At 43.6% G+C, this 16824-nt stretch overlaps 1 protein-coding gene across 1 annotated transcript in view; it reads right to left on the bottom strand.

Moving 5' to 3' along the window:
• LOC121870391 (mediator of RNA polymerase II transcription subunit 16-like) overlaps positions 1-16824 on the bottom strand; it is a gene marked incomplete in the record, with an annotated part of 168675 nt that overhangs the window by 54050 nt on the left and 97801 nt on the right. Inside the window, 1 exon segment of the mRNA XM_042372215.1 lies at positions 16484-16688. Within this exon segment, the coding sequence (XP_042228149.1) occupies positions 16484-16688 (205 nt within the window).

Here is a 16824-nt window from a genome sequence, read left to right as displayed (position 1 = left end):
ACTGTTGTACAATAATAACCTACTAGAGAATAGTGTGACAGTAAGAGTTGTGAACTGTTGTACAATAATAACCTACTAGAGAATAGTGTGACAGTAAGAGTTGTGAACTGTTGTACAATAATAACCTGCCACAGAATGTTGTTATAGTAAGAGTTGTGAACTGTTGTACAATAATAACCTACCAGAGAATGTTGTTACAGTAAGAGTTGTGAACTGTTGTACAATAATAACCTGCCAGAGAATGTTGTTATAGTAAGAGTTGTGAACTGTTGTACAATAATAACCTACCAGAGAATGTTGTGACAGTAAGAGTTGTGAACTGTTGTACAATAATAGCCTGCCAGAGAATGTTGTTACAGTAAGAGTTGTGAACTGTTGTACAATAATAACCTACCAGAGAATGTTGTGACAGTAAGAGTTGTGAACTGTTGTACAATAATAACCTACCACAGAATGTTGTTACAGTAAGAGTTGTGAACTGTTGTACAATAATAACCTACCAGAGAATGTTGTGACAGTAAGAGTTGTGAACTGTTGTACAATAATAACCTACCACAGAATGTTGTGACAGTAAGAGTTGTGAACTGTTGTACAATAATAACCTGCCAGTGAATGTTGTTACAGTAAGAGTTGCGATCGGTTGTATAGTAATAATCTGCCAGAGAATGTTGTTACAGTAAGAGTTGTGAACTGTTGTACAATAATAACCTACCAGAAAATGTTGTTACAGTAAGAGTTGTGAACTGTTGTACAGTAATAACCTACCAGAGAATGTTGTTACAGTAAGAGTTGTGAACTGTTGTACAATAATAACCTACCAGAGAATGTTGTGACAGTAAGAGTTGTGAACTGTTGTACAATAATAACCTACCAGAGAATGTTGTGACAGTAAGAGTTGTGAACTGTTGTACAATAATAACCTGCCAGAGAATGTTGTTATAGTAAGAGTTGTGAACTGTTGTACAATAATAACCTGCCAGAGAATGTTGTTACAGTAAGAGTTGTGATCTGTTGTACAGTAATAACCTACCAGAGAATGTTGTTACTGTATAATATGGACACAAAGTAGTACCTTAAGCTGTGTATTCTTATATTACTCTATTAATTATGTATAGTAAAGTATTGCAGAACATGTATTAATCCTATGTAATATTTCCATTTATTATGCGCTATGTTATGTATGTGAATTATCATATTTACATATTATGTATTCAGCTTGTGAATGCTGGCATCTGTACATGCCAGCGCGGAGTGATACAGAGAGTTGAGATCGCTAGTCCTTATGGTGTGGAAGCCCACTGTCTATTTGTTTCCTCTGTATATCTCCCGTAAAAGAATACAGGTAGTTCTGCTATAACGCGATAATTGTGTTCTTGTAAAATATCGTGTTATAGAAAATCGCGTAATAGAAATAACAGGGCTTATGGAGAAAATAGGGTTAGGTGCAGATTACTCGAAATCGAAAAAATTTAGTATTTAGCCTAACACAAAGGATAGCACAGTCTAAATAAATGTTACATTCATATCTAATAATGAAATCATACAGTAAATTTAACACTTTACCTTGAAAAAATATGAATGTAACTTGATGGGGGAGAAGGGTGATTTTGAGGTTGATAACATCGAGCTTCTCTTCAAGTGTTATATCCTTTCTTTTACGATAATCACCGGGAATTCTATCATCAGAGCGCCTTTTGGAGATATTCTTCTTTACCATATTCACAGTTAATACCACAAAATTGGAGAAATAGTAAGCAAAAATCGCGTTATAGCAAACAAGTGTTCGCGTTATACAAATATTGTTCCGAATTCATAAATCGCGTTAGAGCAAATTCGCGTTATCAAAACACGCGTTATAGCAGAACTCCCTGTAAGAACCTATTTTCAAGATAACAAGTGTTTGAGTATACCCTCCGTAGTGTAGAACATTTTGGGGGTATCAAAGACAAACATAGATGGCACAATGAGATTTCTCAGTGAAATTCAGAGTGAACTTAGCCTTCCCGCCGGACTGTGTTAATGGCGTCTCGTCTTCAGCTTCGCCAAGGATTTACAGCCAGACTACAAGTCTCAGGACTTACAGTGTTGTGAAGTGCTATGCTGTGTACAGTACTGTTCAGTGAAGTGAAGTGTTCTGTGAAGTGCTGTGTTGAGTATTTTAATCAGAATTGTCTGTGCAAACTGCAGTCAGATGACTGAGGGAGCTGCCCAGCAGTACATCCCTTCCCGCCCACGGTCATTGGGTGACTGAGCAGGGAGCAGTGAGACACTTCAATTCCGTTGCGACTTGCGCCCAGCTGCCTCTACGTCTGGCAGCGCGCCAAGCGTCCCGGCAACGAGCCATACACACGCACTCACAGGCCCAATTTATATTAAATTCTTGCGTATTACTTTAGACTTCTGTAATTCTGTGCATAGATTACGAGGGGTTGACCCGGTCTCTTGCTCAGATGGAGTACAGAAGATGTCAGCATGTCTCACAGGGATCAAAATGATACCCTGGACGATGGGGTTATGAGTTTAAGTTTGGGAGATCTCTCCCCACCCACACTCAGGCCCCACGCACCCCACAGTGACGATGCCCAATCACCCACAGAATCTCCTCGTTCGTCGCGAGCAAGCTTTCCTGCGGTGCAAAGATTTCCTTCAACTGATTAAGTGGATGGAAACTTCTCGACACCAGGACTATGTTGCAAGGAGAGAAGAGGAAGAAATTCGGTACAGAGAGTCTGAAAGACGACGTCACGAAGATGAACAAAGACGCAGAGAACTAGAAAATATACGTAGAAGTGAGGATGACCTGACAAAAAGAGAGGATCAAGCCAGATTTGAAGCCTTGATTTCCCTGTTAGCCTCCCCACAACGATCTACTCTACAAAATTCTTCTGCTACTAATGCTGATACGACTAGAGGTACTGGTACCTCATTTCCCAGACTTGGTTCAACAATTCCTCAAAAGGCTGCAGCACAAATGCCTCCCTCTCTGAAGTCTGATGCGTCTTATCAGATATTTCGGGAATGGCGTCGACGTTGGCAAGACTATGCAACAATGGTTGACCTGTCAAGTTTACCACAGCCTAAACAGATGATACAGCTTCGTATGTGCCTGTCCTTAGAGACACAATGTACTCTCGAGCACACACTTCAAGTGCCATCTACGACAACTCTGACTGTAGAGGCCGTGCTTGACAAGTTACAGGAACATGTTAAGGGACAGCGCAACGAAGCACTTAGAAGAAGAGAACTCCTCCAATGTAAGCAGCTTGATGGAGAATCTTTTGATGCATTTTTTGTAAGACTGAAAAGATGTTCAGAGGAAGTTGATGTTTGTCCTGGAAATTCTCAAGTTTGTGAAGAGACACAACTCAAGACAATCATTTTAATGGGTATTCGAGATGAAGAGCTAGTTCAGCGTCTCATTTCACTCGACCCCACTTCCTCCCTTCAAGATGTTGTTACAAAATGTCGAGCGTACGAGGCCGCCAGGTGTGCGACTTCAGCTTTACGCTCACAACCTGACCAGGTGAGGGCGGTGTCTTCCTACAGAAAGGGCAAGAAGCAGCAAGGTAACCCCACCCCTCACCCTCCAGCTACACCTTCAGCAGCAGCTTTGTGTAACAGCTGCGCGAGACAGCATGATGCCTCCCAGTGCCCAGCTGCTCAAAGCATGTGCAGAAGTTGCGACCGTCAGGGTCACTGGGCCTACACAGTCAAGTGCCCTGCTAGCAAAGTTCAGTGCAGACTTTGTGGTCGTGTGGGCCATTATGACAAATGTTGTCGTAAGAAGACACAGAAAGGACACTACCAAGGATCCAAGAAGTCAACCTCAGGTAGTGCTGGCACTCTCCCTCCTTCTGGCAAGCATCAAGACGCTGTGCCCAGTCGTTCCTGCCGTCGTGTACATTGTTCCACAGACACGACACCCCAGCACATCAGTGTCGTCATTTCTCACGGTAACTTGTCATCCAGTCTTCAGATGTTACCTGACACCGGTGCTGATGTCTCAGTAATTGGTCCACAACACTTAGCAAGTTTGGGAATACGCCGGAGCAACCTACAGCCCCCTCCTCAGACAACGAAACTGACAGCTGATGGTTCCAAGATGGCTCCAGCTTTGAGATCTTTCTGGGCTACTCTTACCTTTGGTAAGCAGTCTTGCTCAGCCTGGATTGATGTTCATGATGGGATCCCGACTCCACTTTTATCATATGGCCATTGTCAAGAGTTGGCCATTATTTCCAAGGAATTCCCCAAACCTATTTCAAAGGTCATCCATGTCAACAGGTTGAAGGAACTCCCTATCTCTACTAACACGTCCCCTTCTGATGCAAGAGCTTACCTTCTCAAGGAGTTTGCTGACGTGTTGGTTACGAAGAAATCTTTAGGATCCACACAATTCAAGCTGATGGTGGGTCCACCTATGAAGATTCATCTTAAGGATGGTGCCACACCTTTTGCCATCCACACCCCTAGTTTGATTCCTCACGCCTACAAGGAAGCTAGTTAGACAAGAGGTTGATTCCATGGTTGCTCAGGGAATAATCAAGCCGGCCGGAGACGAACCTTCACCTTGGTGCCACCCTCTCGTCCCCGTCGCCAAACGTCGTGGTGGAGTACGGATCACCACCGATCTCTCAAAACTTAACCAGCAAGTTTCCCGTCCAGCCCACCCTTCACCCACACCCTTCGCAGCTGTTCGAAATGTGGACCCGAAGGCGAAGTTTTTTACAACGATGGACGCCTTATGTGGTTATTGGCAGATCGAGTTGGCCGAAGAAGACCAGCATTTGACTACATTCATCACACCATATGGAAGATATCAGTATTGCAGAGGCCCCATGGGATTTGCCGCTACGGGCGATGCATTCTGTCAACGTGGTGACGCGGCCCTTCAAGGAGTCACAAATTGTGTCAAGGTGGTTGATGATATTTTACTCCATGACGAAGACTACTGTGCCCACCTCTCCCGAATATATGAAGTTCTCACCAGATGTCGAAAGTACGGGATTACCCTCAACGCTGACAGGTTTGTAGTCGCCGCACCATCAGTGAACTTCTGTGGGTACACTCTCTCAGCATCAGGTATCGCAGCTGACCCGGAGAAATTAAGTGGAATGAGGGATTTTCCAACCCCTGCCAACCTGACAGACCTCCGTTCTTTTTTGGGTCTGGTCAATCAGCTGGCTGAATTTTCACCTGACATCTCCGCCGCAGCCCAGCCGTTATGCCCCCTGCTGAGCCCCAGGAGAACATTACTGTGGACCCCAGATCATCAAGAGGCCTTCCAGCGAGTCAAGCAGGCCCTCTTAAGTCCACCTGTCCTCGCCTGTTACGACCCAGCCCTACCCACCGTCCTCCAGACTGACGCCTCCAGACTCTACGGCGTTGGTTACGCCCTTCTGCAGGACCATGGCGATGGACAACTCCGCTTAATTCAGTGTGGATCCCGGTTCCTGATGGACGCCGAGACCCGATATGCCACGATTGAACTGGAGATGTTGGCTGTTGTCTGGGCGATGGCGAAGTGCCGCTTCACCCTCTTCACGGATCATCGCCCTCTTGTACCTATTATCAATCACTACTCTTTGATGCAGTAGAGAATCCTCGCCTTCAACGTTTGAAAGAGAAGCTCTCGCCTTATCTCTTCACAGCTGTGTGTCGTGCGGGTAAGGTGCTGTGCATCCCGGATGCCCTGTCCCGCGCCCCTGTCAGTTGCCCCACCCCAGAGGACGAGATGTTGTGTTCTACAGCTGCTGCATCCCACAAGTCAGTAGTCTCATTGAAGGCCGTCTTCACATCAGAAGAGTCTACAGCACCGGATGCAGACAAGACCCTTGAAGATCTCCACATCGCAGCCCGGGCCGACCCTTCCTATATCCGGCTCGTCGACTGTGTGTCCCAGGGATTTCCATCTTACCGATATGACCTTCATGAATCGCTACTCCCGTACTGGAAGATACGCGAGGACCTCTATTGTGATGGAGACCTCGTCTTGTATGGTCCACGAGTAGTCATTCCTGCTGCCCTACGCCGCCGTACCTTGACCTGCCTTCACGACAGCCATCGAGGAGTGGAGGCCACCAAGCAACGGGCGAAGCAGACTGTATTTTGGCCTGGAATCGACGCGGACATTGCAAGTACCGTCCGTGCCAGATTCTGCAACCCAGCCAGCAACAGGAACCTTTGATGTGCGACGATAACCCTTCAAGACCCTTCGAGTCTGTGTCGGCTGACTTCTTTGCAGTAGCAGGGAAGTCCTTCCTCGTCATTGCCGACCGATTGTCTGGATGGCCTGTTGTCGTCCCCTGTGGTAGTGATACAACGGCTACTGCTACCATCCGGAATTTCAGACATTACTTCAGTGAAGTTGGTGTTCCTCTCCGTCTCAGGACTGATGGAGGACCCCAGTTCACCAACCACGAGTTCCGGGACTTCATGGACCGTTGGGGAGTCCGTCATGCCGTGACCTCGACCCACTACCCCCAGGCGAATGGACACGCTGAAGCCGCAGTCAAGACTGTTAAACACCTGATCCTTAAGGTGTCACCCTCAGGAAATATCGACTGCGAGGATTTCGATCGAGGTTTGTTAGAGTTATGCAACACCCCGAACTTCACCGGACGCTCCCCAGCCCAGGTCCCCTAATGTTGATGTCTTTACAGTAAATCCATCCCCACCTTGTGTTTCTGCCCCGGTACTCCGCAGGTCCGAGCGACTCAGAAACAAAAGGTCCGCTCAAGATGAAACTATGAGCGTATAGGGGGGAGGGAGGTGTATAATATGGACACGAAGTCGTACCTTAAGCTGTGTATTCTTATATTACTCTATTAATTATGTATAGTAAAGTATTACAGAACATGTATTAATCCTATGTAATATTTCCATTCATTATGCGCCATGTTATGTACAGTATTACCCCGCTTTACACGGTTTCACTATCTGCGATTTCTCATTTACGCGGTACCTTGCCAGAACCGGACTTTCACTTTCCGCGGTGCATCTACTCATATACGCGGTGAAGTATAATTTATTTTTTATTTTTTTTTATTTAGCTCATAAAATTCATACAAATTACCCTGCCAGAATATAATTTACATTGCTGGAATTCTTACAATATGATGATCATTTTGAATATAAACATCATGGATTTTGCATTAGACATACAAATTTTAGTTCTAATGTAATAAATTGGTTTACACAAAGCAAATATTTTATCGTTTGTGCAAAATATATGAAGTTTACATTCAAAATATTCCCTGACCTGCAAGGAATCCAGAAATGTCAATTATATTATCCTAACTTTAGTCTGAGGTATTATTTATTACTAAAAGTTAAAATCTAGTTTTTTCACCCAAACATTTCTCTGGTAGGGAGGGAAGGTGGGGGGTGGGGGGTAGGGTTGGGACCACCGACCCAGCTGGTGTGAGTGTGAAGAGGGGGGGAGGCAAGGTGGGGTACTTTGATTGACAGATAGTGTCGTGAAGAATATTTTTTTTTTTATTACCTGAAGATATTTGTTTTAGCTCACAAAATTCATACAAATTATTCGGCCAGAATATAATTTACATTGCTGGAATTCTTACAATATGATGATCATTTTGAATATAAACATCATGGATATCTCCCATACGAGAATAAGAACCAATTTTCAAGATAACAAGTGTTTGCGTATACCCTCCGTAGTGTAGAACATTTTGGGGGTATCAAAGACAAACATAGAGTTACAGTAAGAGTTGTGATCTGTTGTACAGTAATAACCTGCCAGAGAATGTTGTTACAGTAAGAGTTGTGATCTGTTGTACAGTAATAACCTGCCAGAGAATGTTGTTACAGTAAGAGTTGTGATCTGTTGTACAGTATGCCTGGATAATAAGTGGATTTATATTTTGCGGTCCTCTATTATAAACGGATGGTACCCTGGATGTACCCAAAAATGTCTGTGGATAGTTTTAAAGTAGCTGGCATTTTCGTGGCTGGTATGGGGAGCTCGCGAGTTATGTGGCGCCCTGCAAGGTGTCTCTCTTGTCCCAGGAAGCTGGCCCACGTGAGCCCCGCTCCCTCTGCCTCAGTCGGGGCTTAACATTTGTACGTCTGGCATGTGTGCTACTCTGCTCTCATAACAACTGTGCTCCTTGTGCTTATTATGGCTCCCAAACGCCCTCAACCACCTTCATCATTCATCATTTTCATCATGATATTCATCAGTGGCAGGCGAGAAGAAAACAAAACGGGATCTACACAAACAGCCAGCATGGAATGGTGAGTGTTAATCTATTTCTTCAAAACAGTTGTTTTTTATTATGTTATCTTAGGAAAATGAATGGTTATATAATTTGTTTATCACTGAGCCCGTACCGTTTTCATAGTAGAATGCAAAATATGTTTATTCCCATACGTATGCTTGGGTATGCCTGGCATCTTTCATACGTTCTATACGCCTGGCTATGCCTGGCAATGGGAGCGGGTAAAGGGAATGAGTGACTGCTAGTTAGCGCGTCGACTGTAGTTGTAACTCTCCTCGCTCCCTGCCATATTTCACTGGATTTACTATTATTAATAGTGTTTACTGATAGAATACTGCTTAACAGTGATTAATCATGTCAGTGCAGCTAGGTTAGCTCATCATTTGTAACCACGAGGCTACTGGACAAAGCTTTGAGGTGTTATGGTTTTTTTCAACTCGTATTTTTGGGTAGATATATGTAACCTTCTTCATTTATTTTTACTCTGTAAGTTTAATCTACATATCAACCCAGCTGGCACTGGTGTCGTATGGCAACTCGACCTAATAGAAGCTAAGAGAAAGTGTATAACCTTAGCCAAGAAACTAGATGTGTTAAAATGACATGAAAAAGGTGAGAGGTCTGTGGATATTAAGTGGGGCAAGCAATGAACATATTTTCTGAAGTGGATACATTAACAGAATAAAGCATTAAAATTTAAATAAATGCAAATGACCTCAACATAAAGATGTATACAGTCGAGTCTGGATTTACGCGGTTTTTGTTTACGCGTTTGGTCATTTACGCGGCACCTTGCAAGAATGAAATGTTTTAATTACGTGGTAAATTTCATCATTTACGCGGGTGAAGTATAATTTGTTTATTTACTGAAGATATATATGTTTTTAGCTCATAAAATATATAATTTACATTGCTAGAATCCTTACAAGATGGTGATCATTTTATTTATAAACATCTTAAAATTTGCATTAGACATACAAATTTCAGATGTAGTTCAAGGAGATGATGAAAATGAGCAAAAATTGTATCTTTTGTGCAAAATAGATGACGTGTACATTCAAAATATTCCCTGTTCTGCAAGGAATCCAGCAATGTCAATTATATTATCCTAACTTTAGTCTGAGGTATTATTTATTACTAAAAATGTAAATATACTGTTTTTCCCCAAACCATTTCTCTGGTAGGGAGGGAAGGTGGGGGGAGGTGGGGTAGGGAGGGAGGGAGGGAGGGAGGGACCCAGCGAGCGTGGGAAGAGGGGTGGAGCGGGAGGTGGGGTATTTTGATTGACAGATAGTGTCTGGGTGAAGTATAATTTGTTTATTTACTGAAGAAATTCGTTTTTAGCTCATAAAATTCACACAAATTACCCGGCCAGATTATAATTTACATTGCTAGAATTCTTAGATGATGGTGATCATTTTAAATACAGGTTGACAACCCTTTATCCGAAATTCCGAAAACCGAAAAGCTCTGAAAAACCAAAAGTTTTTTTGTGGATTATTATTATTATTATTATTATTATTATTATTATTATTATTATTATTATTATTTTTTATTTATTATTTTTTTTAAAACGTAATTAGCCCACCCGGGCATAGATCAATGACCCACATCAGGGCCTAGGGGGCGAAAATGTAATAGTAATAATAATTATAATAATAATAATAATTATTCATAGTAAATAAAATATTAATAAAAATACACCAAAATAAAATAATATAACATTAATAATAATAATAAAATATAATAATAAAATTAATAAAAATAACAATAATACAGGAGTACTGTAATAATAAAATAATAATAATAAAGAAATACACGAATGAAAAAAAGACCAAAAGTGAGAAACACGACCTAAACCTATGAATTATTATTATTATTATATATTTTTTTTTTATTTTTGCCCCCCAGGCCCTGATGTGGGTCAGTGATCTATGCCCGGGTGGGCTAATACACATAAAACTAACCATTCTGAAAACCGAAAAATTCCGAAATCCGAAATGCCTCTGGTCCCAAGGATTTCGGATAATGGATTGTCAACCTGTATAAACATCTTAAAATTTACATTAGACATAAAAATTTTAGATGTAATTTAAGGAGATGATGAAAATAAGCAAAAATTTTATCTTTTGTGTAAAATATATGACGTTTACATTCAAAATATTCCCTGTCCTGCAAGGAATCCAGCAATGACAATTATATTATCCTAACTTTAGTCTGAGGTATAATTTATTACTGTACCTTAAAATCTAGTGTTTTCACCCAAACATTTCTCAGAGAAGGAGGAGCCAGCGAGCGTGGGGAGGGGGGGGGAGTTGAGTCCATTATTTGAATGGACATTAACCAGGCGACTGTATTTCTTATTTCTCTTAAATATTAATTGTGTGTGCATACCATCATAAAATTAAGATGTTATTTTTACTACAACGTACGTATAGGAGTTGGAAAAAGTGGAGTTTGGGGGTCGGCCCAGTCTCTATTTCAATTAATCACATATGTTCTGTTATTTCATTTACGCGTTTCTCGTTTTACGCGGGCCTCCACGGGTTCAATTGACCGCGTAAATGCAGACTCCACTGTAATGAGAAAAGAAAGCAGCTGTGCAAGGTTCTTTCCACAACTTTATTATTCGAAGGCCTAAACCATCAACTTGGGCTACACCATAAAATTCAGCATCATAAGCAGCTTCAACATCAGGTTCAGTAAAAGTTTCAGCAACAGCTTTATGCAAAGCTACAGCTTCAGCCAGAGTTGAACCTACAGCTTCAGCCAGAGTTGAACCTACAGCTTCAGCCAGAGTTGAACCTACAGCTTCAGCCAGAGTTGAACCTACAGCTTCAGCCAGAGTTGAACCTACAGCTTCAGCCAGAGCTTCAGCCAGAAGTTGAACCTACAGCTTCAGCTTCAGCCAGAGTTGAACCTACAGCTTCAGCCAGAGTTGAACCTACAGCTTCAGCCAGAGTTGAACCTACAGCTTCAGCCAGAGTTGAACCTACAGCTTCAGCCAGTTGAACCTGCAGCTTCAAGAGAGTTGAACCTACAGCTTCAGCCAGAGTTGAACCTACAGCTTCAGCCAGAGTTGAACCTACAGCTTCAGCCAGAGTTGAACCTACAGCTTCAGCCAGAGTTGAACCTACAGCTTCAGCCAGAGTTGAACCTACAGCTTCAGCCAGAGTTGAACCTACAGCTTCAGCCAGAGTTGAACCTACAGCTTCAGCCAGAGCTGAACCAGCTTTGTGCCAGAAGTGAACCTGCCAGCCGCCAGGAGTTGAACCCACAGCCAGCCAGAAGCGGAACCCATGGCTGCCAGAGTTAAATCCCACAGTCTCAGCCAGAGGCTGATCCCACAGCTTCAGCCACAAAGCTGAACCCACAGCTCAGCCACAGTTGAACCCACAACATCAGCTAGAAGGAAATCCCACAGCCAGCCATGAAGAAGTTGAACCTCTACAGCCAGCCATGCTGGAACTCACAGCCAGCCACAGTTGGAACCTACAGCCGCCACAGTTGAACCTACAGCATCAGCCAGAGTTGAACCTACAGTTTGCACAGTTAAATCCCCACAGCCCAGCCACAGAGCTGAACCCCAGCCCAGCCAGAGTTGAAACCTGAGCAGAGTTGAACCCAGAGTTTAAACCCAGCTGAACCCAGCCCACAGAGCGAACCCACAGCTCAGCCAGAGTTGAACCCAGCTTCAACAGAGTTGTTCCCACAGCCCAGCCAGAGCTGAACCCCACAGCATCAGCCAGAGTTGAACCTACAGCTCAGCCAGAGTTGAACCTACAAGCCAGCCAGAGTTGAACCATGTGTCAGCCAGAGTTGAACCCAGCCAGCCAGAGTTGAACCTACAGCATCAGCCAGAGTTGAACTTACAGCTTCAGCCAGAGTTGAACCTACAGCTTTCAGCCAGAGTTGAACCTACAGCTTGTGCCAGAGTTGAACCCTACACAGCTTCAGCCAGAGTTGAACCCACAGCTCTTCAGCCAGAGCTGAACCCACAGCATCAGCCGAGAGTTGAACCTACAGCATCAGCCACAGAGTTGAACCTACAGCCAGCCAGAGTTGAACCTACAGCTTCAGCCAGAGTTGAACCCACAGCCCAGCCAGAGCGGAACCCACAGCATCAGCCAGAGCGGTCCCACAGCTTCAGCCAGAGTTGAACCTACAGCTTCAGCCAGAGCTGAACCCAGCATCAGCCAGAGTGAACCTACAGCTTCAGCCAGAGTTAACCCGCCAGCCACAGTTGGAACCCCACAGCTTCAGCCACAGCTGAACCTACAGCATCAGCCAGAGTTGAACCCCACAGCTCACGGCCAGCTGAACCCACAGTCGTTACAGAAGGAACCTACAGCTTCAGCCAGAGTTGAACCAACAGCTTCAGCCACAGCTGAACCCACAGCTTCAGCCACAGTTGAACCCACAGCATCAGCCAGAGTTGAACCCACAGCTTCACGCCAGAGCTGAACCTACAGGGCCAGCCAGGTTGAACCCACAGCTTCTCAGCCAGAGTTGAACCTGCACAGCTTCAGCCACAGTTGAACCCACAGCTTCAGCCAGAGTTGAACCTACAGCATCAGCCAGAGTTGAACCCACATCAGCCAGAGTTGAACCCACAGCTTCAGCCAGAGCTGAACCTACAGCTTCAGCCAGAGTTGAACCCACAGCATCAGCCAGAGTTGAACCTACAGCATCAGCCAGAGTTGAACCTGCTGGCTTCAGCCAGAAAGGAACCTGCACAGCCCAGCCAGAGCGAACCCAGCTCAGCCAGAGTTGAACCCACAGCCACAGCCAGCTGAACCCACAGCTTCCAGCCAGAGCGAACCTACAGCCCAGCCAGAGCTGAACCTGCTGAAACAGGCCAGAGTTGAACCCCATGCTTCAGCCAGAGCTGAACCCACAGCTTCAGCCAGAGCTGAACCCACAGCTTCAGCCAGAGCTGAACCTACAGCCAGCCAGAGCTGAACCTGCTGTGCCTCAGCCAGAGTTGGGAACCCACAGCCCAGCCACAGTTGAACCCACAGCTTCAGCCAGAAAGGAACCTACAGCTTCAGCCAGAGTTGAACCCACAGCATCAGCCAGAGTTGAACTCTACAGCTTCAGCCAGAGCTGGAACCCACAGCTTCAGCCAGAGGCTGAACCCACAGCCAGCCAGAGCTGAACCCACAGCATCAGCCAGAGCTGAACCTACAGCATCAGCCAGAGTTGAACCTACAGCATCAGCCAGTTGAACCCACAGCCCAGCCTGAGTTGAACTCTGCCAGCCAGCCCCAGTTGAACCTACAGTGCCCAGCCAGAGTTGAACTCTGCTGCATCAGCCAGAAGGAACCTACAGTTTCAGCCAGAGTTGAACCCACAGCTTCAGCCAGAGTTGAACCTACAGCATCAGCCAGAGTTGAACCTACAGCTTCAGCCAGAGTTGAACCCACAGCTTCAGCCAGAGTTGAACCCACAGCTTCAGCCATAGCTGAACCCACAGCTTCAGCCACAGTTGAACTCTACAGCATCAGCCAGAGTTGAACCTACAGCCAGCCACAGTTGAACCTACAGCTTCAGCCACAGTTGAACCCACAGCTTCAGCCAGTTGAACCAACAAAGCCCAGCCACAGTTGAACCCCATGGCTTCAACCAGAGTTGAACCTACAGCTTCAGCCAGAGTTGAACCTACAGCTTCAGCCAGAGTTGAACCTACAGCTTCAGCCAGAGTTGAACCTACAGCTTCAGCCAGAGTTGAACCTACAGCTTCAGCCAGAGTTGAACCTACAGCTTCAGCCAGAGTTGAACCTACAGCTTCAGCCAGAGTTGAACCTACAGCTTCAGCCAGAGTTGAACCTACAGCTTCAGCCAGAGTTGAACCTACAGCTTCAGCCAGCCAGAGTTGAACCTACAGCTTCAGCCAGAGTTGAACCTACAGCTTCAGCCAGAGTTGAACCTACAGCTTCAGCCAGAGTTGAACCTACAGCTTCAGCCAGAGTTGAACCTACAGCTTCAGCCAGAGTTAAACCTATTGCTTCAGCCAGAGTTGAACCTACAGCTTCAGCCAGAGTTGAACCTACAGCTTCAGCCAGAGTTGAACCTACAGCTTCAGCCAGAGTTGAACCTACAGCTTCAGCCAGAGTTGAACCTACAGCTTCAGCCAGAGTTGAACCTACAGCTTCAGCCAGAGTTGAACCTACAGCTTCAGCCAGAGTTGAACCTACAGCTTCAGCCAGAGTTGAACCTACAGCTTCAGCCAGAGTTGAACCTACAGCTTCAGCCAGAGTTGAACCTACAGCTTCAGCCAGAGTTGAACCTACAGCTTCAGCCAGAGTTGAACCTACAGCTTCAGCCAGAGTTGAACCTACAGCTTCAGCCAGAGTTGAACCTACAGCTTCAGCCACAGTTGAACCTCCAGCTTCAGCCAGAGTTGAACCTACAGCTTCAGCCAGAGTTGAACCTGATGACTTTGTCATCTGAGTAAAAACTCGCACAATATTCATTGGCTGGCCTTATGTTTTAGACTTTACCACTATTGGTGAGTACAATTTTTGTTTTACATTCGTAAGTATTATTTAAAACATACAGTATATGAACAGTAAATAAGTGTTGCTTTCAAATTCACATGTAGAGAAATGACGATATGTTTTCACATGTACGCACTTACTGTCCATACGTTGGCGTTCCCAATTGTCTTGCTTTACCTATTTCTTTTCTATTAGTGGTCTTAATTTTCTTCAGTTTCAGGTAGAGAACTGACATTATGGGTGTAAACACCAACAACAATGCCATCTCTTATCCTCTTGTGTGTTTTAATATTCTACTTATTATTAATGAATTGTATTGTTCAGTTCACATATATAAAGACTAATTCAATCAAATACATATTCAGTAATAAACAATAATGATCTTTTGTACATTTCTTAAAAAGATAAATGATGCAGTATCTTTAAATGTGCACGTATATGTTGGTGTTCCCCATCCATCTCATTTTTTTTTCTTTGCCATTAGTGGTTAGCTACTTCTATTGCTCCATTTATTAACATTAAATAACATTACTTAAAACATATATATATTAATTTTTTTTACATTAATTTTACTACAGCTACAACCAGGGTCTTATTTTCTTCAATTTCTCGTGTAGAACTATAGTCCCGGACTCCCGGCTGTAAACGCTAATGAAAACAAAGGCATCCCATCTCCTCTTGTGTGACCATATTATTATTATTATTATTCATTTTTATTGTATAAGGAGCATTCAGAAACATTATTTAAAGAATATAGTTTGCATTTTTCATTAATTGTATTGTTTTTGGGGGAAAAGAGGATAAAAAGCCACACAAAAGATATGAAAAGGTCATACTTGGGAACGCATCTCATTATTATTGCTTTATTTTAATGGTAATTAATGATTCATGATACTATGATTCACCTTACACTGCAGTATTGGAGGACACATTACCGTCGTTATTCGAGGCTTTACTGTACTACACTAAAGAACTAAAATTTTTATCTCTTGTGCAAAATATGTATTGGCTATACTCAAATTATTCACTATCTTCCAAGGATTCCAGCAATGCAAGTTATGTTCTGCTAAGTTTAGTCTGTGACATTTTATAAGATAAAAACTTTAAGCCTAAAACTACCTACATCCTGTTTTGGGAATGCTTCTTAGGGAGGCTTGTTAGCCCAGAACCCCAAATTTTTTGTCCGAATCTTCAGAAATTCGGCTTTGGTCTCAACTTACTGATGTGCACCTTAATTCAATACTGAAGGTTGCTACAGCTCAGTCGTTAGTGCCAAACTTTGATGCACTGGTCCATATCAAGAGGTGCCAATTATCAGGAAGCAGCAGCAGCAAACAATAAGATTAATCAAGGTAAGTAAACACTTGATTTGTTTGTTTTTAAGGGTTTCGCACGAGCGCAGACTAAATCCACCTTTCTTATTTTGTCGTACTACTCACCTAAGAGGTGATTGCGAAGTGCTCATAATTATGTTACTTGGCCCGCATACTGTGTACTCATATCAAATCTGGCCAGCCTTGGCAACTGAGTTTGACACCCCTGCTGTAAAGCATTCTATTGTTTAAACCACCAAGGAAATTGCAGAATGTCAACATAAGTTCTTCTAAAACTGTCCCTGACAGCCATAAAACTTGAATTATGTGTAAGTGTTGGGACAAAGAGCCTAATAATTTTGGACCTGATGAAATAATTATGATGTCACATATTTTAAGAACCAGTTAACAGGTGATTAAAGCTTACCTCAACATAGAAGTTTTCATAACGAGGAATCTTGTGTGCAGATGCTGGATGATGGGGGCAGAATGTTGGTGGAATGTCTCAGAGAGTTTTTCAGTTAGAGTGGGGACAGATGTAGGTGGGGTAGACACCAGCAAGTCCCACCAATCATGGCCACTAACAAGTGCAAATTCCAGTAACAGGATCACTGATATTGCCCACTGTGGACCTGTTAAATTATATACAATTTTACAACCTTTATTTTGTCTAAATGATGGGGAGTATATCATTCTCAATATTATTGTAGATAAATGTGCTAACGATTGTTGATGTTACATTTTACACAGTGACAGGGTTAAGGCACA

The sequence above is a fragment of the Homarus americanus genome, unplaced genomic scaffold (genome assembly GCF_018991925.1).
Source record: "Homarus americanus isolate GMGI-L3 unplaced genomic scaffold, GMGI_Hamer_2.0 scaffold40856, whole genome shotgun sequence".
Classification (NCBI taxonomy): domain Eukaryota; kingdom Metazoa; phylum Arthropoda; class Malacostraca; order Decapoda; family Nephropidae; genus Homarus; species Homarus americanus.
Note: the sequence above shows the minus strand (reverse complement) of the source record. Positions and strands in the feature narration are given on the sequence as shown.